This window comes from Abramis brama (assembly GCF_963993115.1).
Source record: "Abramis brama genome assembly, chromosome: 20".
Lineage (NCBI taxonomy): Eukaryota > Metazoa > Chordata > Actinopteri > Cypriniformes > Leuciscidae > Abramis > Abramis brama.
In genome coordinates this window covers 24274611-24302222 of record NC_139982.1, presented here as the reverse complement: position 1 = coordinate 24302222, position 27612 = coordinate 24274611, and the positions used below count along the sequence as shown (strand labels likewise).

General features: G+C 37.9%; 4 protein-coding genes across 7 annotated transcripts; 2 read left to right on the top strand and 2 right to left on the bottom strand.

The window, feature by feature from the left end:
• Window positions 1-2772: 2772 nt before the first annotated feature.
• On the bottom strand, window positions 2773-13727 carry csnk2a2b (casein kinase 2, alpha prime polypeptide b). The gene is made up of 12 exons (XM_084094750.1): window positions 12790-13727; window positions 9844-9955; window positions 8706-8807; window positions 8061-8111; window positions 6680-6739; window positions 6512-6595; window positions 6173-6283; window positions 5889-5990; window positions 5679-5779; window positions 4211-4359; window positions 4054-4136; window positions 2773-3272 (listed from the first exon to the last, which is right to left on the bottom strand). Exons 1-11 carry the CDS (start codon window positions 12891-12893, stop codon window positions 4060-4062), a joined length of 1053 nt encoding a protein of 350 aa, XP_083950876.1. The 5' UTR covers window positions 12894-13727; the 3' UTR covers window positions 2773-3272; window positions 4054-4059.
• On the top strand, window positions 13666-18439 carry cfap263 (cilia and flagella associated protein 263). 3 transcript variants are annotated; one of them, XM_084094748.1, is made up of 9 exons: window positions 13666-13725; window positions 14751-14863; window positions 15124-15241; window positions 16427-16582; window positions 16670-16825; window positions 16905-17141; window positions 17578-17685; window positions 17932-18087; window positions 18198-18439. In XM_084094748.1, exons 2-9 carry the CDS (start codon window positions 14793-14795, stop codon window positions 18306-18308), a joined length of 1113 nt encoding a protein of 370 aa, XP_083950874.1. In that variant the 5' UTR covers window positions 13666-13725; window positions 14751-14792; the 3' UTR covers window positions 18309-18439. The 3 variants fall into 3 exon arrangements, with proteins under 3 accessions (XP_083950874.1, XP_083950875.1, XP_083950873.1); XM_084094749.1 differs by lacking the exons at window positions 13666-13725; window positions 14751-14863 and adding an exon at window positions 13890-13996; XM_084094747.1 differs by lacking the exon at window positions 13666-13725 and having other exon boundaries at window positions 14307-14863.
• A 14-nt stretch (window positions 18440-18453) lies between these two features.
• Window positions 18454-25176, bottom strand: znf319b (zinc finger protein 319b). Its single transcript, XM_084094743.1, has 2 exons — window positions 24509-25176; window positions 18454-22923 (listed from the first exon to the last, which is right to left on the bottom strand). The coding sequence occupies exon 2, from the start codon at window positions 22700-22702 to the stop codon at window positions 20888-20890; it is 1815 nt and encodes a 604-aa protein (XP_083950869.1). The 5' UTR covers window positions 22703-22923; window positions 24509-25176; the 3' UTR covers window positions 18454-20887.
• Window positions 25177-25547: 371 nt separating this feature from the next.
• Window positions 25548-27459, top strand: usb1 (U6 snRNA biogenesis 1). 2 transcript variants are annotated; one of them, XM_084094754.1, is made up of 7 exons: window positions 25548-25810; window positions 25894-26102; window positions 26175-26358; window positions 26442-26495; window positions 26593-26698; window positions 26797-26880; window positions 27011-27459. In XM_084094754.1, exons 1-7 carry the CDS (start codon window positions 25704-25706, stop codon window positions 27113-27115), a joined length of 849 nt encoding a protein of 282 aa, XP_083950880.1. In that variant the 5' UTR covers window positions 25548-25703; the 3' UTR covers window positions 27116-27459. The 2 variants fall into 2 exon arrangements, with proteins under 2 accessions (XP_083950880.1, XP_083950879.1); XM_084094753.1 differs by having other exon boundaries at window positions 25579-25810; window positions 26584-26698.
• The last annotated feature ends 153 nt before the right edge of the window (window positions 27460-27612 follow it).

Here is a 27612-nt window from a genome sequence, read left to right as displayed (position 1 = left end):
TAATCAAAAGTCTGGTTGCATGAGACTAATGACAAAATAATTCCAGAAAACACACAAAGTTTAAGTGCAAATTGTCAGCTTTATAACAGTAGTATTTCCGTGTAAGGTTTTGATAGCGCAGCTGGCAGCTATACATCAGGAAACAGGTTTGGAGATGAATCTCAATCATTCTTTCTAGGAAATCAATACTTCTGTTTTCTCAAGCAAGATATCCTATTACTGAGTCATCTTGTGAAAATGTGGTCACCAAACCAAAAGTATGTTTGGACAGTTTCAGCAGATAACGTTTCTGGCATTTCTCAGTTCATTTCAACCTCACACCACAATGAAATATGAAACTCTTCAATATTGGCATCAAAATCTCAAAATGACTTCTTTTATTACCTTTAAAGGGATAGTTTAACCTATAAAAATTACTCTAATGTCGTTCCAAAGCTGCTTTCTTTCGTCCTAGAATATAGATATTTTGTATCCACACAATGTTATTTTGGACCCCATTGACTTTCATTGTGTGGACCTCAAAATATATATATATTTTTTTTTTTTTTTTGCAGAAGAAAGTAAGTCTTACAGTGTTGGAACAACATGAGGGTAAATAAATTACGACAGTATTCTAGGTTTTTGGGTGAACTATCCCTTCAAGTGACTTTATAATTTGTTTACCCAACCACCCACTCATCAGCATAATTGGTGGATGCGGTTTACGTTAACCACATTGCCAAGTGTCCGAGTGACCATTATGTGTGGCAGAAGTTACGTAAGGACATTATCCAAGTCACTTTATCAAATGTTGGAACATGAAGGTAATGATGTGGCAGGTAAAGTGTATAAACCTCATTTTAATTTCACTTTGGACAACCAACCCAACAATTATTCTGTCAAGACGTTGACAAGCAGGTACCCAAAATGGCTCTACAGGTTTTTGGACTTGAAATATGTTTTAATGATACAAAGCAAGATTTGTGCTTGACTTGCACTCGACTTAGGCAACAATCTGATGCACGATTCACTCAGAAATATTCATGTCGGAGTCATGCATGGGGATCTGTTGGTCAAGGTCAGGGTCACGGAGGGCAGAAGTAAGCACACGAGGCCCAGACATGAATAATGATGAGTCTCTCTGTTTAACACTGAAACTGAGAAGAGGGTTAAAAAAAACTAAACACAAGTAAACAATGACCTGTGGAGGTAGGCCGGACCGCTGTGGACTGCACTGACCAAGGAGGTCTCGGAGAAATCGAGTCATCCCATGAGCCAGCAGTGGACACTTGAGCCCTTGGTGTCACAAAGGGCCGCTATCGAGACACGTCCCAAAGCGCACTCACATGGTGTTGAGTCGCTCACACATAAAATTGGCATATAAAATTGCACCTTGGTAAAAGCTATCCTTTCTTTTGTATTTTATAAAGGCAAAGTGTTTTGGGAGATTAGAGTCTATAAAAACGTCTAATTATTTAATCCCTCTGAGGAAAAAAAAAAAGTTTCATTTTGATAGGCCTTATTTTAAGCACAACATCTCTTGAATACAAAAGACCTGTTATAATGACACAGAAGGGCGTGGGTGGGAGGGAGCCAGAGCCAATTAATTAACCTGGCTGGCAAAAGGCATATCACATAGCCAAAATATTGCTAAACATTAGAGATGAAGTGATCATGTTTCACACAACATGAAGCGCTAACCTGGTCTCAAGCACCAACCTGGTCTCAAGCACCAGTTAACACTGAACCATAGAACATGAGGATTTTGTTTTAGAAAGCTAACACAACGATGTTCCCCTTTCGAAGTGGCACAGGAAATGTAGCCTACACTTTTAAAAATAGATTTCTTATTTCCTTAAGAAAATGTCATATTTTGTTTTAATATCCGTTTTCTTTTCATGAAAATATCGCTAACTTTGTGTAAGTTTAACTTGTCTAAAACGTTTTCGTCGAATGTAATATTTTAGTATTTATTTAAGTTCAAAATTAATTATATATTCAAACATTTTAAAGATTAACTCTAAGACATTTCACAAAAACATGTGAAAACCAGATTTCCTAGAATAACATGTACAGTATTGTTTTGAATTCTTTTTATAACATTCTCGCTGTTTTAGCGCGTTGCTATGTAAAAAGCGTACTCACAACGTGACTTGTCTTTTTCACGATCTGACTAGCACGTAACTTGAAGTTCACTCGTTATTGTGCATTCACGTCATGTACGGAAGAGGTAGGCCTAAGCGATATTACGTTTATGTTATGTACAGTATATATCTGATTAATCTCATACAATAGGGATGTGTTTCGGTTTGTTAATTAACCCGGACGTTTACCGATGTTTTCAATATTTGATAGATTGAGTATTGTTAGCTTGTTTTTTCTCGGTGTTTTTTTTTTTTTTTTTTTTGTGGTTTGTTGAAATTACAAATCTTAAATGGATAGTTCACTCAAAAATGAAAATTCTGTAATATTTACCCTCATGTCGCTCCAAACCTGCATGACTGTACTTCCGTGTAACATAAAAGAAGCTCTTTAGAAATATGTTTCAGTGTTCTTTTTCTACAGGAAACTCAATGGGCTCAGATGTTGTTTGGACCCCAGTGTCCTTCAGAATATCTTTTGTTTTGTGAAGAAAAAAGTCATACAAGTTTGGAATGGCATGAGGGTGGGTAAAATAAATAATGACACTTTAATTTTAGGGTAGACTATCCCTTTAAGAATGTGCAAACACCACAAATAAGCACACATTTAATTAAAACCCAAATCCCATCAACAGACAACGAGGCACATAAATCTAAATAAAAATCATTTATTTTCATTAATATAGTAATCAATCTACCTAGAGCAAAGAAATAAAGGTCCACCATGCCACTTTATTACTACAGTATGTGGAGGCTGCGCCAAGGTCTGAATACTGAACAGACAGACACACAGACCAATAAGGAGAGAGGGGGCGGGGTTCATTCTGGTCTTCATTCTCCATGCCTAGATTAAGGTGGGAGGGGCCAGTGTACTTGGGGGTGGAGTCGAGGATAAATTCCTTTCATCTAAAACTTGGGAGGGAAAGCTTTGAAATCTTCAAGCTAGAGGAACAGACCTGTTATAGAGGGGCAGACCAATCTTGATGGACACGGAAAAGTTGAAATGTCTGTGTCAGTGTGAGTGTATACGAGTGTGCGTGTGTGTGTCCGAGAGACAAGGTGTAACAGGTGCTGCTTAGATCCAACTTTCACTTGGAGAGGTTTCAGACACAAGGGATAAAAAATTGAGGTAACAAACGCCTTTTCCGATTCCTGAAAAAACAAAAAAGGCACATTTCAATTTCAGACTCAATTTAAAATCAGAATTGTGGATTAATTCACTTGATATTGGAATTCATGATTATTATAATTTTTTTAGATGCATCGATATTCAAATTCTGATTGATACTAATAAGCTGATAACCGATAAATGGGAGATTTTAAAATTCTGAACTATTTTGTGTGTGTAATTAAATTACAAATAAAACAATTTTATTTTTTTTGGCATCACAACATTACATATTAACAGCAGTGTCGTTATTACTATTAAAAATTATTTTAATTTAATGTATGTTAATTGAAATAAAATAGACACATTTTTTTTACTTAAACTTAGAAATGTTGCAATAGCAACTAACCGAAAATAAAGTTCTTTCAAGATGAAGTACTAAATTTAAATAAAAATAAATGAAATAATATAAATAATACTAAAATAAAACTGATGTACAGTATGAAAATAGATACTTATTTTGAGAGTTGCTAAAGAGTACATTTATCAGTGTTATTACATTTTTATTGTTTTTACAATTAATAAAATTAAATAAAATAAAATAAAATAAATGTAAAAATAAGCATGTAGAAATAAATATTGATTGAACTGCTACAATAAAGCTCTAATATCCGCTGATAACCAACATGGTTCAGATTTATTTTTGAGAAGATTTAATCAAGAGAATTCACATTAAAATAATGGTTCATATGCACATCCAAAAAACTGAAAATGTGTTACAAATATGGAGAAACATTTGAATATACACTGATGAAATATTGACACCTGCTCTCATCGGGGTGTGTTGGTTCCACTTGACACTATGGTGCCATCTGTATTAGTGTGAGACTGCTCCTTCACCACTGGATCTAAAGAATTTTGAAGAATTTTAGACTCTTTGTTGTGTCAATATAAGAGTCAGGAATGAGGTAAGCAAACTCACAGAAATAAGGGTGCTCCATGGCCTCGGTGGCGGTCAGTCTCTGCTGATGGTCGTAGCGTAGCAGCTTGTCGAGAAGGTCCAGAGCCTCTTGGCTGACCAAATGCTGGTTCTCCGTCTGCACAAACTGTTCCCAGCGCTTCCGTGTTTGCCTGTAGGATACGGCAGGGGAGTTTTAATAACTGGACAAACTAACACAGTAGGTTATATCACACTTGGTATTTGATCATCCATGTACTGACCACTCAAGCTCGGTCAGATATCATTAATGATTAGGGTTGCGAATCGAAAATCGATTCCAATTCGGGAATCGGATACGTAAGGTCGATTCCTGTGTGTGCATTTTAATGTGATTCCAAACCATTTTCAACTACAAAGAGAACTCAATTTGGCACTCACGCCACACGTTGTTTTCTTAGCACACACATCCATCTCCACACACAACCGCCTCTCATATAGTGTGCGATACTGAATTGAGTTCTCGTACGCGTCTTCTAGCGCTTGAACGCACAAATACACACAAAACTATGTCAAAATATCCTTGTAAACACAGTCGGTTTTGTCTTAAGTGAGCGTAAACTGTTGAGAATGAAGCATGTGTAATAGTATATTGGATCCTGCGTGAGGTCTTAAAGTGACAGTAGCCTAATAAACCTGCAGTCTGTATCATTAACATTAATCAAAGAACAAAAGAAAAATAATAAGGATTAATCTATATTTTATTTATAAAAAGAAAACTATGCAGTGTTATTTAACATTTGATCATTTCTGTACCTGAAATTTGTTCAGTTGTATTTATATGTGCTATAGCTAATTTGTTTATTTGTTCTTATTGTATTACTGTTTGCTTATTTTTAATAATGTTTGAAATTTATATTAGTTAGTTCAGTTGTTTTTGCTGTGGTATTTTCGTTAAAACCATAGGAACATTTTAGTGTTCTTTGGAAATCAGCTACTACAAAACGTTTTGCCAAAAGACACAGAATAAATATGTTTGATATAAATGTTTTTACCTTACTGGAATCCACACTGAATATCAAAAAGAATAAAATACAAATGGCACCCAACCTTATTAATAAGGCTGCACGATTAATCGAAAATAAACTGCATGGGATTTAGCAAAGGCTTTATTAATGATACAAATTTCCTTATGTAAAAAAAGTCATCGAACTCAGTAGAAAGCCTTGGAATGACCTAATTTTGGTTTATGAATAAACTTTAGATAAATATTTATTATAAAATGTATATTAATTAAGTTTATAATTAATATAAATATAAATAAATATAATATATTATAATAAACAAATAGTATTTTATTTGCTAATAAAGGATATTAAATATAATAAAACAAGTTATATAAATTTTTTTCTATGCTTGTGATGTTGTTGTTATTGTTTAATAAAAAGTTTTCAGATTTTTTTGTTGTTGTTTTTTTTGTGGGTTTTTTTGGACATCCTCGGCTGGTACTCACTGGCCGAGCAGGTCTTTGAATCGTGGATCCAGTTCAATGTGGTATTTGCGCAGGTAGCCAAATAACTCATCTGTTCCGAGAACTTTTGCAATCCGCACCAACTAGGGAACGAGGAAGTCGAATGAAATCATGATCACATGGTGTTTAGCTAGTAGGGTTAAATGCATAATAATATTTTGAAATATATTCTTTTTTTTACTCTCTAATCACCTGATCGTAGTTGTCTTGGCCATGGAAGAAGGGCTCTTTCTGAAAGATCATACTGGCCAGCATGCAGCCGAGACTCCACATGTCCAGACTGTAATCGTACATCTGTTCACACAATATAACACACATTAAACCCAATAACCACACGCAACCTAAAAAGAAAACCGCAATATGTGACAAAAACCTCAGCTAAGATTTATCTGATCATAAAAATGACTAAGTACATGCGTAAGTACACATTTTTACATGCATAATTATTATACTGCGTGTGATTCCGAGCATTTTACCTGATAATCCACCAAAAGTTCTGGACCCTTGAAATAGCGTGAAGCCACTCTGACATTGTACTCCTGTGCAGGGTGGTAGAACTCAGCAAGACCCCAGTCTATCAACCTCAGCTGGATCAAACACATACAAACATGATTCAGAACACAGTATCTGAAATAACACCCTGTTTTTCCCAATAGAAACCAGTACTCTGACGCCCTCTGCTGGTGTATAATTCAATTACTACATGACAGAGGGAACATTACCGCTCTTCTTTCTCTTAAAAGTCTCTATGAATTGTATTCTGAATGTCTTAGATGCAGTTCAAGATGAAGAATTAACAATAACTGCTTCATTACCTTCCTTAACTGGTGATCGATCATAACATTGTGGGGTTTGACATCGCGGTGCATGATCCCCATACTGTGGCAGTAGTCCAGAGCCTGCCCGTAAAAAAATTAAATAAACAAACCTTAGAAATTCACAGAAGCCTCCAAAACAAGCCACTGAAGCACACGCTTACTTACCTTTAGTAGTTCATACATGTAAAAACGTATATCATAATCTGTTAACTTTTGATACAGCTCCTAAACAGAAAGGAAACAAAATATATTACATTTCAGCGAAGGATTTAATTTGAAATGCAACTTCGATATAAGGTCAAATAAGCTCTTAAATCATTTTAATTATTACACAGTTCCTTGAATTCTGATTAGACAGTTGGCAGTAAAATATTTTTGAAAAATAGCTGATCACCTTAAATATATATATACAGATATAGACAGACAGACAGATAGATTGACATACAGATATAGATAGACAGACAGACAGACAGACAGACAGACAGACAGATAGATAGATAGATAGATAGATAGATAGATAGATAGATAGATAGATAGATAGATAGATAGATAGATAGATAGATACACAAACATAGATAGACAGGCAGATTGATTGACAAAGATAGATAGATAGATAGATAGATAGATAGATAGATAGATAGATAGATAGATAGATAGATAGATAGATAGATAGATAGATACACAAACATAAATAGACAGACAGATTGATTGACAAAGATGGATAGATAGATAGATAGATAGATAGATAGATAGATAGATAGATAGATAGATAGATAGATAGATAGATAGATACACAAACATAAATAGACAGACAGATTGATTGACAAAGATAGATAGATAGATAGATAGATAGATAGATAGATAGATAGATAGTCAGAGACAGACAGACAGACAGACAGATATAGATAGACAGACAGACAGACAGATAGACAGATTGATTGACAAAGATGGATAGATAGATAGATAGATAGATAGATAGATAGATAGATAGATAGATAGATAGATAGATAGACAAACATAAATAGACAGACAGATTGATTGACAAAGATAGATAGATAGATAGATAGATAGATAGATAGATAGATAGATACACAAACATAAATAGACAGACAGATTGATTGACAAAGATGGATAGATAGATAGATAGATAGATAGATAGATAGATAGATAGATAGATAGATAGATAGATAGATACACAAACATAAATAGACAGACAGATTGATTGACAAAGATAGATAGATAGATAGATAGATAGATAGATAGATAGATAGTCAGAGACAGACAGACAGACAGACAGATATAGATAGACAGACAGACAGACAGATAGACAGATTGATTGACAAAGATGGATAGATAGATAGATAGATAGATAGATAGATAGATAGATAGATAGATAGATAGATAGACAAACATAAATAGACAGACAGATTGATTGACAAAGATAGATAGATAGATAGATAGATAGATAGATAGACAGACAGACAGACAGACAGACAGATAGATAGACAGATAGATAGATAGATAGATAACCTTAATTAGAATATACCTTAAAATCTGTGTTATTGATGCATTCAAAGACAAGCGCAGGTGTTCGAGACTGCAGAAAGATTGGGGATAAACCGAGAGAAATAAACAGAAAAAGAGAGATGAACAATTTGGAAAAGGAAGTCCTTCAAATAAAGAAGTCCATAAATCAACAATAGTAAGCATTAACAGACACCATCAAGCATTCATTGAGATCGCAATCAAAAGTAAAACAGAAGAACATGGATTACAAAAGCATAAAGATTGGCTGCAAGTCTTTGTTCTGATGTAAAATCTAATTTGATATTTCAATAATCATCACTACGCTTCTCAGTAATCTATGATCTCATTTGTGTCCAGATAATCTTCTAGAATCACTCGATTACCGGTTGCTTATGTTTGGAAGGTAAATCCGTGTCATTACCAATCAGTTTTTTTGTTTTTTTTTGTCATTTCACTGACAATTTTGAGACAGAGAAACTTCTTAAAACCAATTCCGGCCTAAAACCAAATTTAGTCCTGTAAACTAGAAAAAGCAATTTGTCTCAAATGTGGTCTGCCCACAATCTTTTAGAGAGAGAGAGAAAAATCAAAGTCCTCCATGGACAAACTGAACCCCGATTTGACAAGTATCGCCAATGGAAGAGGAGAGAGATGGAGAACATACCACAGGGTCCTTTACTGTGTCCATTAGTTGAATGATGTTGGTTCCTCCTCGTAGGTTCTCCAGGATCTTGATCTCCCTCTTGATCTTCTTTTTCTTGACAGGCTATTTTAGAAAACAATGATATAACAGTTTACAAACTTACTCATCATTAAAGGCCAATAGCCTTTAGCTTATATCAAAGCCGTAACACATAATTTGCTATTCCTAGTGAGAATAACAAGGGAAGGGACGTTCTCATTCTAGAAAGCATTTGATTGGACAAAACACTGGGCACGCCCAAGAGTGCAAGATGAGTCACCAATATTTTGTGACTATTTTTTCAGACTAGAAAAAATGTATATGTTAAATGCATATGTCTACATATACGTATATATAACATATGTCTTTTTTAAGTGTATGCTAGCATATACACTATCATTCAAAAGTTTTTTTTAAGAGAAATTTATAATTTTATTCAGCATGGATGTTGATCAAAAGTGAGAGTAAAGACATTCATAATGTTACAAAAGATTCAAATAAATCCTGTTCTTTTGAGCTTTCCATTTAGCAAAGAATCTGAAAAAAATGGATCACGGTTTACACAAAAATAATATGCAGTTTTGATGAAATTGAAGATAAAAAATATATATGTTTCTTGAGCAGCAAATCAGCATATTAGAATGATTTCTGGAGGATCATGTGACACTGAAGACTGGAGTAATGATGCTGAAAGTTCAGCTTTGCCATCAGAGGAATACATTACATTTTAAAATACATTAAAATAGAAAACAGTTATTTTAAAGGGATAGTTCACCCAAAATACAGGTTTGGAACAACTTGAGGGTGAGTAAATGTTGACAGAAGTTTCATTTTTCTGCTAACTAAATTGTAGTAACACAATATTACTATTTTTGCTGTATTTTTGTTCAAATAAATGCAGCCTTGGTGAGCATAAAAAATAAAAATCACAAAATATACAACTATGTACACTGAAATTTCATCAAGCTAATAAAATCATATTAAACAAACTATTGGTTTGGAATAAATCTACATTAAATTTACCTCAGAGAAACCACAACATTTCAGCTAATGACAACATCCTGTAGCCCTAAATAGGTAGTTGACAAGGGTCATATTGATTATGCACACAAACTCTCACCTTGAGGATTTTGACCACAACCTTCTCATTATTGTTGATGTTGATGGCTTCGAAGACCTCGCTGTATTTGCCCCTCCCGAGCTTCCGTACCAGCTGGTAATCCTCCTGGTTACTGCAGGTGGTACACAGATTCACATGCCAGTCAGATAAGAGGATCTACAGCAGAAACCAACATCTCCAGCCCAGAACGCAAACACACGGCTTCTGCTAGCAAGAAGGGGGCTGAAACAGTCAACCATCTGTGAAAATGACCAAGCCCATCATTTCCCCTGTCAGCTGAGGGCTGACTGACATCTCTACCGAGGGACGGAGCCAAAGACGACATTTTAAGCAATGGTCTGCTGTATGAAACTCTTAACTATAATAATGAGGCAAATGCCACTGTTCTTACAGAGCTTTGTACATTCAGAATCATATTTTTTATCTGTGTAGCAAATCAAAATGGCTTAACATGAAGAAATATAAAAAGTCAGCTGGATCCAACAGTTTTATTTTAGTAGCCTATTATTTATATATTTTAAATAAGCTTTTAATTTTTATATTTTCAGTTTTCATTTGAATATCTGTTTAAATTTCAGTATTTTTTTACATTTCGATTTAGCTTTGATTTATTTTTATTTCACTTTTAGTTTTAGTAATTTTAGTACTTCAACTTTTCGTTTTCATTAAAGGTTTTTAAATTTAATCTAATTTATATTTATTAATTTAGTTAACAATAACAATACTACCATCAAAATAACTCACCAATGCCATACATAATAGACGCTTGGCCACATTAAGTTATAAGTAGACATCTAAAACATTATCGCCCACTAAAGTCTAATTGATTGGTTTAAAGGGGACATATTATGCCCCTTTTTACAAGATGTAATATAAGTCTCTGGTGTCCCCAGAATGTGTCTGTGAAGATTCAGCTCAAAATACCCCACAGATCATTTATTATACCATGTTGTAAATGCCCAGGCCATTTTTGATTGGAAATAAAAACATGCTGTTTTCGTGCATGTCTCTTTAAATGCAAATGAGCTGCTGCTCCCACCCCACTTTCCAGAAGAGGGCAGAGCCTGTACAGCTCCTGCCTTGGATATTCTGCCAAAAACTAACAAAACATCTGTTTTGTTTTGGTTATCATCTCTATCGCGGTCACACTGAAGTGAAATTGCAGTTCTTCGTCATGAAAATGTATTATCCGCATGCGTTATAAAGCCATATCAGTCTAAACTTCTGATATGATTTCTCGCACAGAAAGCTGGATGTCAGACGGTGTGTCCCGTGAGTATTAAAAGCTACACTGTGTAATTTTTTAAGTTGATTCTTTGCAAAAAACACTTTGTTCTTTCAAAATGATATGTGCTCATTAATGTGTAATTACTTCTACCAACTAATCAAGTATTCTCGTAAGCGTAGAATCTGCCATTTAGAATACATACAAGCGAGTCGCTCGAATGGCGGCAGCCATGTTGCGCCTCCATCTTGAAAAATACGAGGGGGAGATTACTCGCGACTGCCGGCAGATTTTGAAATAATACGGCCACCGTAGGAGTTAAAACGCCCTCGGAATGGGAGGGGCTAGAAAGTAATATTCAGTTGGTAGTCATAAACAATTTCACTGCTAGATGGGAGAAAATCCTACACAGTGTAGCTTTAAACAAAGTTCTCTTTCATGTCTTATTGCGTTTAAACGGTCAAATACACACAATGTTATGTCAAAAACACACAAAATTCAAATAAACACAGTCGGTTATGTCTGAACATCAACAGCAAGAAATCACATGTGTATAATTGGATCTGTGTATTAAAGTGAAAGCATGAATCAAACAACAAAAGAAAAAGAAAAAGAAAATCACTCACTGCTCTTGATTGAAGTAGCTTTAATAAGAATAAAATTTCTTACTTGAATGCAGCTGTTAAATGTTTTGGTGAGGAGATAAACATAGTGGACTGGGCAGGGTCTATCTATGCTAATAGGTCAATCAGTATTTATGGGTGGGGCCTAATCATTTGTGACGTCACAAAAGATTTAAGGGGATTTAAAAAAAGAGTGGGTGGATTTTAACTATTGTAGGGTGGTTGTGTACACGCTGCCGACACACATTTATGTTTAAACGCAATGTAAAAGTGAATTCTCCATAATAGGTCTTTTTAAAGGATTGGTTTTAATTGAATTTTATTGTTATTTTTCTGTGGAATTCGAATGGAACATTTTAATGCAGCTTTCTGTTTCATGCAACAGATTTAATGTTAAAAAAGCATAAAAAGCTAAAGTCTCAAATGTATTTTTCCATTCTGCATATTCGAACTGGAAGTCACATTAAATAATGGCTTAATTTCGACTCTTTAAACAAAAATATTTGTCCAAAAATGTTTTAGGGGAGTTTGACAGTCATTTACCCGTTCCGTTGTATGAAAAAGAGCTGGCATGAAGATTGCCAAGACAAATTCTCCTTTTGCGTTCCACAGAAAAGAATAACAAAAATAAATAAATAAATAACGACAGCACAATTATATATGTGCACTGTGCAAAACAGAAACACATTAACTGCTCCAGAGGAATCTAACCATTAAAACCACTAAATGTTCTATTAGTGCGCTGGTTTAGAATGGTAATTACTGGATGTGAATTGCACACTTGAGGGAATCGTTGCATTTGCATAAAATCTGTGGATGCTGAAGAGGACACACACTGCTCTCTAACGCTGCATCTGTAAATCCGTTCATGTCATCCTCTCATCTCCAGCTCACAAACAGGGGCTGCTCGATCACGCAGATTGATGACTTTCCCAGCACGATCGATACCGAGCCTACAATGTGAACCACTGCGCAAAGAAAACCAGCAGATACATGCACAAAATGATGCACGTGAACGCGCCTAGGTAGGCAGCTCACTAGGCTTTTTGAAACACAACATCAGATGATGATGCACTTTTATAGCTTTAAATATCTCACCTCCAGGTGGGCACATGCGCCTCGTAGTCCCAATATTCCCTGCTCTTCAAAGTGTTGACATCGGCATACACCCGAGATTTACTACCGGCCACCGGGCCGGGCATGGCGCGCGACGGGGCTCAGGGTGTAGGAGAAATCCGATCGCCAAATCCAACCCAAAACACACAGACGGAGGACCACTGATCAGATGTAGACCAGCCCGGGGGGGTCTGATGGTATCCGGTTCGGGCGTGTAATATCTGATATCAGCGGTGTAAAAGATGGAGCGCGGTGGCCGCTGAGCAGCACTCGTTCCCCGGTTTGTCGGCGGTGTTTAGACCGCCTGGAGATCCGAGGGTGAAAATGAATAGTGGATAGAGTGTGAAATGCTCTGGCAGTGCTAATATCGCATACAAAGATGCGAATATGAAGTCTAGAAGGTCTATTTTGGACCTGTATGTGTGAAGTTTTGTGAAAAGTTATTTGGTTTAAAAATAGACTGAGTCCTAGGCGGGGGGGTTTGTTTAGATCTAATTATTGTGGGTTAAACCCCCCCACCACCCCAAAGGGGCCTCAAATCCCTAGATCCAAAGCATAAAGATCCGAGAAAAAAAGCCAAGATGTGTGTTCTCTCAGTCTTCAATCTGTAGCAATGGATGTTGGAAAATACAGTCCACCGTAACTGAGTAGAATATAACTAATCAGTTCCTGAGCTTCAGGATATTGACTGGTTAGAAAGAGAGGGAGAGGCGGTGGACTACAGATCGATGTTCTACCCGACCCCCGTGAAAAACCGTGTCACCGTGACGTCGCTTGCGTAAAGTCGTTGTGCAAGAATCGAGAAAACCGCTTATAATCCTGTGCAGCGTTCTGCTTGTGATCGGGGTTCGGGTTTTCCGGACCAATCCCCCCGTGCTGCTGCAGGAAAAACGGACTGGAACGATTTGAGCCGGAAGCGTAAGATAGCTTTATCAATTAGCATCGAAAATCCGGAAGTACAAGTTTGTCATGGCCATAGAAATCGATAGATATCTATACGTAGATACCACATTCGCCAGCTCCAAACTCGTCGACGCTTCCGCCATCTTGGAACGGTCAACATGACGCTGTTCATCTCTCGCACTAACAAATAAATACATTTCCATCGAAAAAGATACAGTATTGTGCAGCATATGGTTGTAAAAACCGCCGACATACATTCCATACGAAATGTACTAACCTTTCAGAGGTAAGAATGTGTTTGTTTGTGTTTTTATAACTCGATATGTAACATTCATATGCAGAATTGCGCAACATTAATGATAAACTAAATTCTATGAAAATCATCTTCTAATCTTTCTATTGAAGATATAGACATTAGTAAGGGTGAATAACTACGGTTGTAGACGCAGAGTCAACTTGCTCTCGAGTGTTTACGGACCGGTTTTGACCGTTCCAATATGGCGGAAGGGTTACAGCCGCTAATGAGGCATCTGTATGTATGTATGTATTATCTATGGTCATGGCCACTGGGCATGTTCTTCCGTTGCTATGCGCCCATATTTGACTTCCGTTTTATGTCTAACAGACATTTTGAGGAAATGTGTGGCTGTGTTCATCGTTTCATTCACTGCTATATAGAGGGTCATACATTTCTGTTCAAATTGTTTACCGTAAACTATTAACTATGTATATTTCGGGGAAATATAAATATCTATGTAGATGGCAGATGTAAATCTACCATTGAAATAAATCATGTATAAATATCCTTATAAGAGAACTGTTTTCAATAATAAATAATCATTCTGATGTTATTTATTTATTTATTTAAATGTCTTTCATAATTATGGTGGACATTATCTGATAGGCTACAATCTAACCCTAAATTAAAATTCATATTAAAAACGTGCTTATTTTTAATATGCGTTTTTCATAGAATATCACAACAATGGATAATTAATTTATGTGCTTATTGATTAATAGTCTACCAATAATTTATTAAGGGCGAAACCAACGCGCGCACGAAACCATGGCAACAAGCAACCATGGCCGCTACGACAGAGCACAGTACTGTCACGGATCAAAACCAACTTGTTGAACTTGTAAAGGACTTAAAGTAAGTCATAAAAGCTTTTTTCTATTTAAAATGTTGACTTAATCTTGCAGTCATGTTTGCCAAAAAAAAAGAAAAGAAAAAAAAAGCGTTTCAATGCTCTTATTTTAGCTGGCTAATAACCAGTAACGTTAGAACCAGCCGCATTTTAACTGAACGCAGTTTCTGAACGTTTTATTTCTGGTTGCATCAGCAAATAATTTTGCATTTTATATGATTTTTAACATGTAAACACAACTCATTTTTATTTCCCTACATTTAAGACGCTCCAATGAAGCGCTACAAGCAGAGATCGGTATATGTGAGCAATATATTAACGTTAGTCGACTGGACCTTCAGACTCGATCGGAGGAAACAGCATCACGGAAGGAAATGGCAACGGTACAAATTATTTATATATATATATATATATATATATATATATATATATATATATATATATAATGCTTTTTAAATAACATATATTTGTATTTAATAAAGTAAACAAGTGCATACAGTTCTGATGTAATGTTTAATGCTCGTGACGTCTCCATCGTTATGCTTTTACTCTCAAGTTTTGAGGTAAAACCTTACAGTCTATGGGTGAAACATGACTGTGCTTGTAAATCTTGTAATATAAGTTTTACGTTGTTCTTTCTGTGTTCTTTAATCCTGTAAAGCCTGACATATTGAAATACATTAATCATTGAGATCTTTATAACAGTATAGACTACTTACATAAAATGCATATGAATTGTCACTGTGACACTAAAACGGGGCTTAGATTAAGCCAGTATTAGCCCTTAATTCAATTAAGACATTTAAGTCGTATTTTAGTCTTAGAAAAAAACATTAGTGTGCATCTTGAGACAATGGCACTGACTGACATATTTTAAGATATCTCAGTGCAAGTTGCTTTCAGTTAAAACAGCTCAAACATGCATTTTAGACTGGGACTAACTTAAACCTCGTCTGTGAAACCGTGGGTAGATCTTCCGATAATATGTTTTAGTAAGATGATATTTAAATTCTAAGTTTTATGATCAAAGCTACATAGTTTTTTATTGTGGGGGACAAAACATATGATGCAGTGCAATACAACGACCGACGACGATTGAGATTTACAAATAAACGTTTGATGCATCATATTTCATACATTTTTAACATGATTTTTTCATACTCAAGTAAATCTAAGTTACTTAAGTTCAGTAAGTGTTCATCTTGAAATATTACTAGCAATATAAAGTTATTCTTATGTTTAATTTATAAAAATCAGTAAAGATTTCACTGCAAAAAGACACAAGCACCACAACCTGAAGGAGGACTTTTTTTTTAAAGTTATATTAAAAGGCCTTTTACTTGCTAAAAAAGTATAATCTATCAATCAGACGACAGAAGGCGTTTAATAGACTGTGTACAACAGGTTTTTAAGCAAAGTTTTGATCAAGAAATGTGTGTATCAAAACATGATATAAATAATAATATATATATAAATAATAATTAACAATAAAAAAAACAGGAGTGTTTTTATGAGTGGTCCATGCATGATGTTCATTCATTCATTCATTGTCAATGTTGTGATTCCAGAGTCCAGGAAGGAAAACTAAAGTTCGCACTCCAGAGAGACAACAGCTCCTGACACTGGACCAGAAATGTGATGTCGCCCAAAGCGTGCTTAAACAGATGACTGAGGATGTGAAGAGAGCGAAAGACCGTTCAGAAAGAGAGCTGGAAAATTACAAGGTCATTAGTCAAGAGAGGGAACAAGCTCATAAAGCTTTGTCACAAATATATTACACACGCTTATATATTATATTCTACCCTCTTTAGGCAACTCTGGAAGAAGCTGATATCCACTTGGCGGAGGTTAAAAAAGAATGTTGCCAGTTTGATCGCGACATCTGTAAAGCACTGCAGGACAAAAAGTGTTTGACGATGAGTGCTGAGAAGGTCGTCAGATACATTGAGGACAGCATAAGGGCCAAGGTAAAAGAAAACTTCAAGTCGCAGGTTTATTCTGACAAGAGTTGTGATTTAAATTCCCAATAAAGTGCCATTTTTCCAGGAGAACTTGATCGAGAAGTTGCATCGGAAGAATACAGCACTCGTCGCACACAAGAAAAAACTACAGGTCCAGCTAAAGCAACAGAAGGAGATGGGTGAGGGACTGACGGCGCTGGACTTTGAGCAGCTCAAGTTAGAGAACATCAAAACTCGTAAACGACTGGATGAGCAAAACCTTGAACATATGGATCTCAAACTGCTTGCAGGGAATGCCTTGCAGGCCTTGAATTCTAATAAGGTGATTCTTGGTTAACCATAGAAAATATCTGAAGATATCACCTATTTGTTGAGCCACACGCCACACAGGATTAGGACAGGTCTTGCAATGGTCATTATTACTATAGGGAATTGTTGGCCTTGTGTTGACCTAAAAGTGTGGGCACTGTAAAGGCCTGTTCACAACAACGATAACTACAAAGATAACTATACTAGCGACCACACCAGCGGACGATATAGTTCTGTTTATTCTAAGCACACGCTGCAGTTTTGTCGTCTGTCGCTTTAAATGCTCAAGCTCTTTAAAATAGGATGGATTCTGATTGGCTGTCAATGTTTTTATCAGCTAGAAAAAATCATTCTGATTGTTTCTATGTGCCGTTGTGCTGTGGACTCTGTGGATTATAGTTATCATCCTTAAGTGTCTAAAGATTTTTTTCAATGTCCCCTTCTTGCAGAAGAAGCTTCAGACCTTGACACTCGAGTCAGATGTGCTGAACAGTGACATTGCTTTACGGAAGAAGTTACTGGTTAAGATTGAGGAGGAGATCAAGCAAGCGGAGGAGGTCAGGATAATGACATTCGTTCTATGTACTTGTTGAACTTACTGATCTGTAGAAAGACCACCATAAAGCTCCTCAAGAGCTTTGAGTATCTGATCCAGATACCAACATCATGACAGTAAATAACCAAATATTTACACTTTAAAAATCAACGCTTTTGTGGCTAAACCAACTAAAAGGTATTTGTACTAGTTGGAATGATACTCCACTTGCCAAAAGCCATAATATGGATTTTATTTTTCCTGACAGGAACGAAACAAAGCAGAGGCTCTGAACAGGAAGTTGAGGGGCCAGTTGGCCGACTATCATGTACCACATGTCCTACAATACATCAGGGTTAAAGAGTCCCACGGCCAGCTACAGAAGAGTGTTAAGGAATGGGAACGCAAGGTGGAGATTGCAGAGGTGAGGATTCTTATCCTTTATTTTTTTATTTTAAAGACATGGTCATAAGACACTTCTAGAACTAATCATCTCTTTATGGTTTTTAATTGTCTGTTTTTTTATATTTCCAGATGGCATTAAAAACATTCAGGAAATCCTGGAACAAGATTCGGATCGCTGCTGGAGCCAGACCAGTTCCTGCACGACATGCATCCACAGATTCTGGATTGTATGGGTTCTGACATAAGAGCTACCAGGTCCTAAATAACCTCAATGCCCAAGAAGATGCCCATACATTTAGCATCTTATGCTGAATTTCCGCTTAAAACACAAAATGCATCAATATAAAGAAAATAAATGCACATAAAAATGACACACAACAATGCATTATTAATGAAAAGGTTTATTAGTTAGTGCTGTGTATATTAAATGCTACATACAGATATTTCAGCATGAATGTCACATCAACCGCCACATGAACTTCTTTTACTAGCTCATTCACAATCTACAATTTGAAAAAAAGCTAAGGATAAGTACGTGCGCTTGGATGCGCAGATACTTGGAACCGATTACAGGAACTAACACAGCAGGCATGCACGGGGTGGAGAGGTCTCAAAACCATAGAGGAAGATCATCGATCGAAGGTCGACGTTCCCCTGTGGTCCTGACACGTCTGCCAAGAAAATAGATATTTATAGAGATTTTAAACAATATTAATAAAAAAAATTAATATACAAACATGAAAACATAAAAAAACAACATACTTATGAAATCCAACTGCTCTTTCATTCTTAATGCCTATGGTTTAAAAAAAAGCCCCTTGCATAAATAGATCCTATAAAGGGGAAACAAATTGGAGGCCAAGGGCTCTGCGGAGAAACTAGACGCCCCTGCTTAAGGCCAAAGTGTCATCATCACCTCTAACCCCGCAGTACAGGAACAGGCGAAACCTAACTGCAAGAGGGAGATGTTCCTCAAGGGCCAGTAATCAACATATAATACTGCATAAGCAAAAGAGCCAAGAATGTCATTTTGCCCCATGTAGGATGATGGGAAATTGCGATGGGGTGGGAGGGGTAAAGTAAAAAAAAAAAAAAAGTAGGCAAATCAAGATTTGAACAGTTCTATTAAAATTCAGTTTTGTGGACCATTACAAAAAGTGGTAGATTCTTCTAAAATTAAACCAAGGAGAGCATGTGATTCAAAAAAACAGATTACTCTGGTTTGAGTACCACTCAAATATGTCTATGTTTAAATATATACACATATTTTTGTATACATGTCAATTTAAAAAAAAATCTCAAAAGAACATACTGGTTATCGCTGGATGAGTATGCAACACAGACATTCACTAACAAAAACATCTGAATGACGTGTGTTTAAATCAAGGCCTTAGAGGCCCAAAACAATTACTTTCCCTCCTGGATCCTGGGGGAAGCCGAAAATACATTTTGAAAGTCTTTGATTATAGTTTTTATAAAAGAAAATAACAGGGAAACAGACTCACCGTCATGTTGCGAAAGGCAAATGACTATAGGCAAGACATGGAGTTGGCAGATTAAAGATCAAACACATGGATAAATCTATACAGTAGACATAAAATGACACTTCGGGTACTGTACAACAAGTCCTGTAAAGGTGGGGGGAGGGGGGCAAGGGGCAAAAACCTTTATAAAAACAGACTAAACTTTCACACAACCTTGAATACACCAATTACAATCCCAACTACATCTACAAAGAGGCTAAATTTAACTTTAAAAAGGCAAATCAGAAACAAAACGTAAAGAATGTATGAATCAGAACATGAAAAGCTACTTAAAACTGGTGCAGCTTAAGAAAGACAATGTAATATCTAATGACAGGACTGTCAAACAAGTTGTATACATACTAACTATATACATACAGTAATACAGGAAGCCTTTTCAGGTTTTTAAGTAATTTTTAGGACAGCTGTACTGATTCTGGTGGTAATATGAACTGTTTGTATGCAAGTTTACATTTCTATATAGATTCTATATATTTACGTATAATCTCAGTGAAATGTAGAGACCGTCTGAGGTCATTATACTTCTGCTGGTTAACGATCTGTCCCGTTTAGGGTGTGGTACAGTACAATGATGGTTTTTGGTACATACCATTAGTTGCCACGAGGAGAACGTCAACATTGACTTAAACAGACAGTTTCAACAGTTTATAACAGCACAACTTTTTCACCCTTTTTCTTTTATCTTCATTTGTGGGGCGAACTAAATGCGCACAGGAGGTGCTCCCAATGTGCATACAATGTACTCAAATTGGAGCAAGGCTAGAGATCCAAGTAGAGTTCTTTTGTAGAGGCAAACAGTAAGCAGTATCTCAACCATACTAGGTACTATAATGTGATACCAAAAATCGATAGCCGATTCTATATGACGGTTCAAGACTGAACAAATAGTTGCAGACCAAATCGTTTTTGCCTTGTGCTCTAAAGATCTTGAAGAAGGGCATTGTGAGCCACGTCTGGCCAAGGAGCCATGAAGCAGGGCAAATGCAGCCCTACTGTCCTAGGATCACAGTGCTTTCTGGGATAGAGTTCGAAGATCTGTTTCCATCCTCCCAGGATTCATATATAAACCAACAACCAATAATTCATCTTTGTTTGCCAATCAAACCCAATTAAAAGATGCCTCTAGACATCAAAAAGGGAATAACTACTTGAGTATATGCATGTTTAGAACAAAATGAGGTATTATGAGGTTACTGGGCCTTGTAAAAATTCATTTGACTGGGGTAGTTTGCTGAGATTCCTAAAACCTCTGTGAATGTAATCGGGGGACACAAGTTACTGAATGAGAGCAGACACAGGGTACCCGCCACCTTCAGCCGTGTGCTGGACAGTATGCTCTTGAAGGGCTCCTAGATCAGCGAAACGCTCTCCGCACCATACACATTTAAACTGGGCATCTCTCGCATGCACGCTTTGATGCTTGGCCAGGTGTTCACGCTGCTTGAAACCCTTGTCGCAACTGGCGCACTTGTAGGGCTTCTCTCCGGTGTGGACGCGCCTGTGTCGCTGCATCTCCGAGGAGTACTTGAAGCGCTTCTCGCAGTCAGGACACTTCAAGGGCTTCTCACGGGATGGGTCGCATCGGTGCTGCACGAACTCTGAGGAGGACAGGAAACGTCGGTCACACAGCGAGCATTTGAGAGGCTTCTCGGTGCAGTGGGAATTCTGATGGCGCTGGAGCGTGGTGGCCTTCTTGTAAGCCTTTCCGCACACGTCACACTTGTAGGGCTTGTCTGGATTTGTGGGTGTCGAGGAGGCCTCACCACATTTGTGACGTAGCAGCTCCCCAGACTGACTGAAGCCCTTGCCGCAGGAGGCGCACTTGAAGAGGTTGTCCATGCCATGAACATGCTGGTGGTATAACAGGTGGGACGGCTGCAGGAAGCCCTTGTCGCACAGGTTGCATTTGAAGGGGCGGTCGGCGGAGGCCTTGTGTGTGCGTCGGTGGCGCACCAGGGCGTACTGTTGTTTAAAGCTCATCTGGCAGTCTTCACAGTGAAACGGGCGTTCTTCTGAGTGGGTGCGTTCGTGCTGTCTCAGGTCGGACGGACGCTTGAAGCCCTTCCCACATGTGGCGCAGCGAAAAGGCCGAGCACCTTGCGGCTGACACTGGTGGTGGAGGAGCTCCGAAGACTCTTTGAAGTGCAACTCGCAGAGGTTGCACTTAAAAAGGTGCTCACCCGAGTGGGCATACATGTGACGGACTAGGTGGGAGCGGTGCTTGAAGCTCTTCTCGCACACTGCACACTTGAATGGTCGTTCGGAGCTGTGGGTACGCTGGTGGTGGGCTAGATGAGAAGACTGGCTGAAGCTTTTGTCGCATGTTTCACATTTAAACGGCTTCTCGCCTGTGTGGACGCGTTCGTGACGTGTGAGCTCGGATAAGTGACGGAAGCCCTTGGAGCACACCGAACACTTGTACGGCCTGTCAGGTTGCGAAGGCTCAAACGTAGGCTGGCCTGATGTCCCGACGGCAGCGCTGCCACTAGACGATGCTTCGTCGTTGGATGGTTGCCCTGGGTTGGCCGTTGACGAAGTTGGTGTGGCATTTCCAGAACCCGGTCGATACGTTTTTTCACATATAGAGCACTTCATGGGGTTTCCGCTGTTATGGGCAGTGTGATGCTGCGCTAGAGAAGTTAGCAGCGAAAAGCCCATCTTGCACACTCCACACACAAAAGGTTTCTGCTCCACCTGCACACACTGGTGCTCCAACAGGTCGGTGGCTTGGTGGAAGATTTTCAGACACTGCGTGCACTGAAACGAACGATCTTGGCTCACCATGCACTGGTGCTCATGTGGATTGGCCAGATGGGAGATGTCATGGCCACATGCACCACACTTGTGTCCTCCCTCGTTCCCCACATGCAAGGAGGACTGCTGCGCTTGTGCCGGATGCTGCTGCTGACTGTGATGCTGCTGCTGCTGTTGTTGTTGCTGCTGCTGCTGCTGTTGCTGGGATTGTTGCAATGCCGCGTCCGGCTGGAGGACAATGCCGTAGACGGTGCAGCCCAGTGTGTCCGTCCCTGGTGGGATGGTGTGCACGACTGGAGGCGGGGCAACAGCATGCTGCTGCCACGCCTCCGTCATACGTGCTCGGGTGTATGGATTCAGCTTTGAGCCGTAGTTGGACCGCTTTCTGGATGAATTCAGGGGGAAGGGATTGTTGGACTGCCCCGGATGGGAAAGGAAAAAAAGTAGCTAATAATGCTTTCAGGAACACGTTTTGGCTTGATATAAACAGAGAACTGACATGGATGTGAGCATCAAGTGCAAAGGACCTTGACCTTCTTCATCACCTTGGTACAGCCCTATAAGAAAAAACAAAAACAAGAAAACTGGATGAAAAACTTACACAGCCACAAACACCTTTAGGGGCATTTACACTGCAGTGCTCCACAAAAAGAATGGCCTGTGAAAGAGTTTTGGGCCAATTCAACTATCACTTGCCTCATACATTTGTTGATGACTTAATTTAAAATAATATTACATTTAATATTGTTGTTGCATATTGTGCTGCTTTAAATTGTACCGTAACATTAACATTCTCTAACTGGTTGACATAACGCGTCTTTACACAGCCAACTTAAGGCTGAAAATTCAATGTAAAGATGCAATGCCAGATAAAAGCCATGCTAAATTATGGCTGCTCTGACCCACCTATAGACAGCATATAAGCTGGTGTAAAGACAAGTAAATGCCACTTCAGTAGCTACCTTCTGCCCCACCTTTGCAGAGTAATATAATTTTGCAATATTTAAGGGTCAATTAAAACGGCAATGAAGACTTAGATTAACGTTCTATGAAATATATGTACTTTTCTGGCATATAAAAAACATTGCTAAATTTAAATTGTGTGTTTCCAGTAAAAATGTTGGCAAGACAAATAAAAAATCTGAACTACTGGTCTGACTGGGACAGAATAAAATAACCCTATTGTACAATAAACCCTAAAACTAACAGCAGCTTGCAGCATAAAACTGACTAGAAGTCATCACTGAGTTACAGTGACTGTTGGCAAGGCATCAAAGTGGGCTTTATGAAAAGAAAAAAACACAGTGGCGCTCACATGTTAACCACTTCTTGATATAGTTGGTTACATAAGGAATGACCTCCATCAATTTAAGCATTGTAAACGTGAAAGCCCCCTTAACCTTTACTGCAACATCTGGATTTGAGTCTTGGCTAGCTGGTCTGCAAGGAGATCTACATAATTTCCACCAATGCACTCCAAATCATACAAAGTCAAACCTATAAACGTATCTGAGCACTTGATACACCAAGGAGAAATGGAATGGACAAATGAAATATGACAGATCACAGACCACTTTATCCCAGTGATAATAACACAGGTACGAGTATCTGTCTGGTACACCTCAAGTTTCGTGCTGGATAGCGAGACTGACTTGCCCACCAACCTATAGCATTGTTGGGGCATCACAGAACGTGCATACGATGCCCACAATACTGTCTAAGTAGTGGCACACTAGTTTTTGAGACACAGTCTATTGCCTCACATTTTTAATCACCTGTGTGTATAAAAGTGGTACAGCTGTTCCAAAGCATGCATGCATGCTTAAGAAAATGTAATAATACATAAAGATAACGACTGACGCTTCTGTTCGCTGTGCATTTGTTTACACACAATTCTATCGCGGCGAATAAAAGCCGGTGACAGAATTTAAACGTTAAGCAGAATTAATATTTATGTACAAAACAGTGACCAATAGCTTATGAACAAGGCGATGTTTAAGACACCTGGATGAAAACACAAAAACGTAGCTTTGCAAAATGGCTAACGAATATTTGCAAGCTGGCTAGCAGGCTAACAGTAGCTTTGCAACACACACACACACACACACATCCTTGTAAAATATGTTAAGATATGCATATTACCTTTTTTTTCAGAAGTGGATTCCACCCATGTTTATTCTCAGGGATAGAAGTTCAATCAAGAAACGGCTTGTATTTTCTGAAGGCCGTAAATCCTCCGATCGATCCGCGGTCTCTGCTAGGCCGCACCCCTGGCCAGTGCCTGCAAAAACGCATGAAAACCATGCAAACTCTCCGGATTTCGGTTGGGTTGCTCCATAAAACCCTGAGAACAGTCTTTTCGGCGTTTGCAGCGCATTTAGGGGAGCTGACTGGCTAGGAATGGCCGACCCATAGTGCGTATTATTTCGGGCTTAGATCGCTGACCACCGAAACCCCCGACAGCCGCACGGGAACCTGAATAACACAGAATTGGCATCCTCACAAAACATACCGGAACTTCATTAATTTGATTCAAAAACGGCATTTATATATTAATATTCGTTCTAAAAATGCCATTATTACCACGGAAAATTTGCCTGTCACTGTTTTAGGGTATAGGGCGAGTGGTTATTTTATTAGAACGCTTTTGGGGAATTATTGTAGTGACAGGATAAGTTAGTATGAAGCTTTAATAAGACAATTAACGTCAACATTTTGTTCGTATAAACGTATAGTTTATGGTCATTGCTGCAATTCAATGTTGACTGCAGCTGCGCTTTCTTTTTTTTCTTTTTGTAAGGGCGGAATGCAAAAGAGTCGGAACCATTTGAATCAATATTTGCTGTAGTGGGACGCTGTGATGAAGCACCGTTTGTTTTCTTGTGATTAGAGGTCCGAATCATTCTCTGAATCGGTTCTTTTAAACGGTTAATTTCAAAGAACCGGTTCTTACGCACTTATACAAAAGTATCCATGCTTTGAATAAAACCATCTAGGAATTTTTAAAAAAAATATTTAATACTTAAATTCACAGTAATCTCTCGGCTGAGAAAAAAAACAACAATAAATATTCGGTCACTAACATAACTTTTAACGCCGTACAAAGAAACGCAATCACACGCTAGGTTGTGATGTGAACCGGTTTAACGGTTGCATTGTAAAAGATCCGACTCAAAAGAATGAATCGTTAAGGAATCCCATTGTTTGTTGTAGTGGGACTCTGTGAAGCAGCAGAACGATCGGAAGCGCTTTGCGCATGACAATAAGAGTGTCGTCACATATCTGAGATGGTATTTTGAATCCTCTGTTGCAGTTTTTAAGATTTTTCTGCCTTAGCATGATTGTCAATTACAGTAGTAGCAGTTCTGAAGATGAAACTGAAAACTCTTCAAAAAGTGATTACTCACCTTCAAGGAAAAGAGGAAAACTTGACAATGAAAGCAGGTTTGGTGCGTTTAATCTTATGTTGTTTAGTTTTATTTTGATTTGCATTTCTAGGGCTCTAAATTCCTCTTTTACCTGAATAGCAACAGTGAACCTTTGGATCATGGATCTGTTAAAAGCAAAGCAGGCAAATCAGCCCACTTGACACCTCGACTGCCTCTTCCTGAGAGTGTAAGGGAGATGTTCGGAGAATCAGAAGAAAAGTGGACCGATAAAAGAGATGAGCATGGAGGGCGAATGCGGTCCTTCCAGCATGAGCGGGGCAACTGGGCTACATACATGTTCTTTCCTTGTAAGCATTTTGCCTGAGTGTATTAAGATCGATACTGTAATTTTTCTTTGAATGACTTTTACTCCTTTTTAGATGATCCTGAGGAGGCCTTTCTGGAGGTACTAAATGAAATGATGGTGGTTGCGGCAGCTCACGGCATCCCTCTGGCCCTATCTGAAGAGTTTCACCTCAGTCTCTCAAAGACAGTGGTTCTGCGGCATCACTGGATTCAACCATTCATCCAGTCCATTCGGACTGGTGTGACACATTTCCAGAAGTCTGTGCTATATAATCAACACCTCATTGTTTCATTATAACATATGTCAGTTGCTGGGTGTCTAAGTCAGATTGTTTCCTCAGGTTTTTCTGCTTGGCTGATAAACTGATGGTGTATTCTAATGCTGAAAAGACTAGGTATTTCATTACTCTCGCTGTTAATTACCTAACTAGGCTGTGTATTAATTATTTCTTCATTTCAATGCACTGTTTTAATGGCATAAAGTTCATGCAGGACATTCCTTGGTTTGGAAATCTCCACTGGAAAAGCTCAGTTGCTTGAGCTCATCAAAATACTGGATCAAACCATGAAAGAATTTAACCTCAGCACCTTTTATAAGGTACAAACAAGGCATTGGTATCTTATTTGTGAACATAGATTCAAATACAATCAAATTTAGATCAAATTTAATGTAACCGCCTCCTCTATTTCATATAGGATCCTTCTTTCCACATAAGCCTTGCTTGGTGTGTGGGTGACCACACGGAAAGCCTAAAAAGGGCATGTTTATCAGAATTGCAGGTAGGAACACAAATAGATCTGCATCACAAACTAAACGGATAAGTACTGATTAAAGGCAAAGGTCGAAGAGTTGGTGTGTTTTTGGCATTGCAATCTGAATTCTAATAACCTATGATTTTACTTTTCACAGAGTCTTATTGACGCTCATGAAGATGGGCCTTTTCACATACGGCTCAACTGCACAGAGCTTCGTTGCAAAACGGGAAATAAAGTCTTTCTTTTCTCCCTCCAATGATTGTGAAACTATGGAAGCTTCTTTCTTCCACAGAATAAAAATATAAAAAAAGGTAATTGCGACTTTCTCACAATTGACTTTTTCTCCTTGTTTATATCTCAATTCGAACGAGATATAAACTCACAATTCTCAGAAAAAGTCAAAATTGTGAGATTTACACTTGCAACTATTAAGTCACAATAAGCTTTTTTATATTTTTATTCTGTAAAATAAGCTTCCATATGAAACACTGTTTAGTAGTGATGTGGATTTTGAGGTTTGCAGAATATAATGAAAGATTTGAACTAATGATGCATGAAGTATCTCTATGTTATTACAGTTTTGGTAAAGAGTATTTTATTGTACATTACTGCAACATGGTGATTTTTCACTAACTCATGGCATGTATGCAACTGTCTGTTGTTTGAGAAACAAAAAGTCACACCATGGTTTAGCATTCCATTTTCACCATCAGACTTGTTTTTTTTGTTTTTTTTTCAGCAACACACAAAGATTAA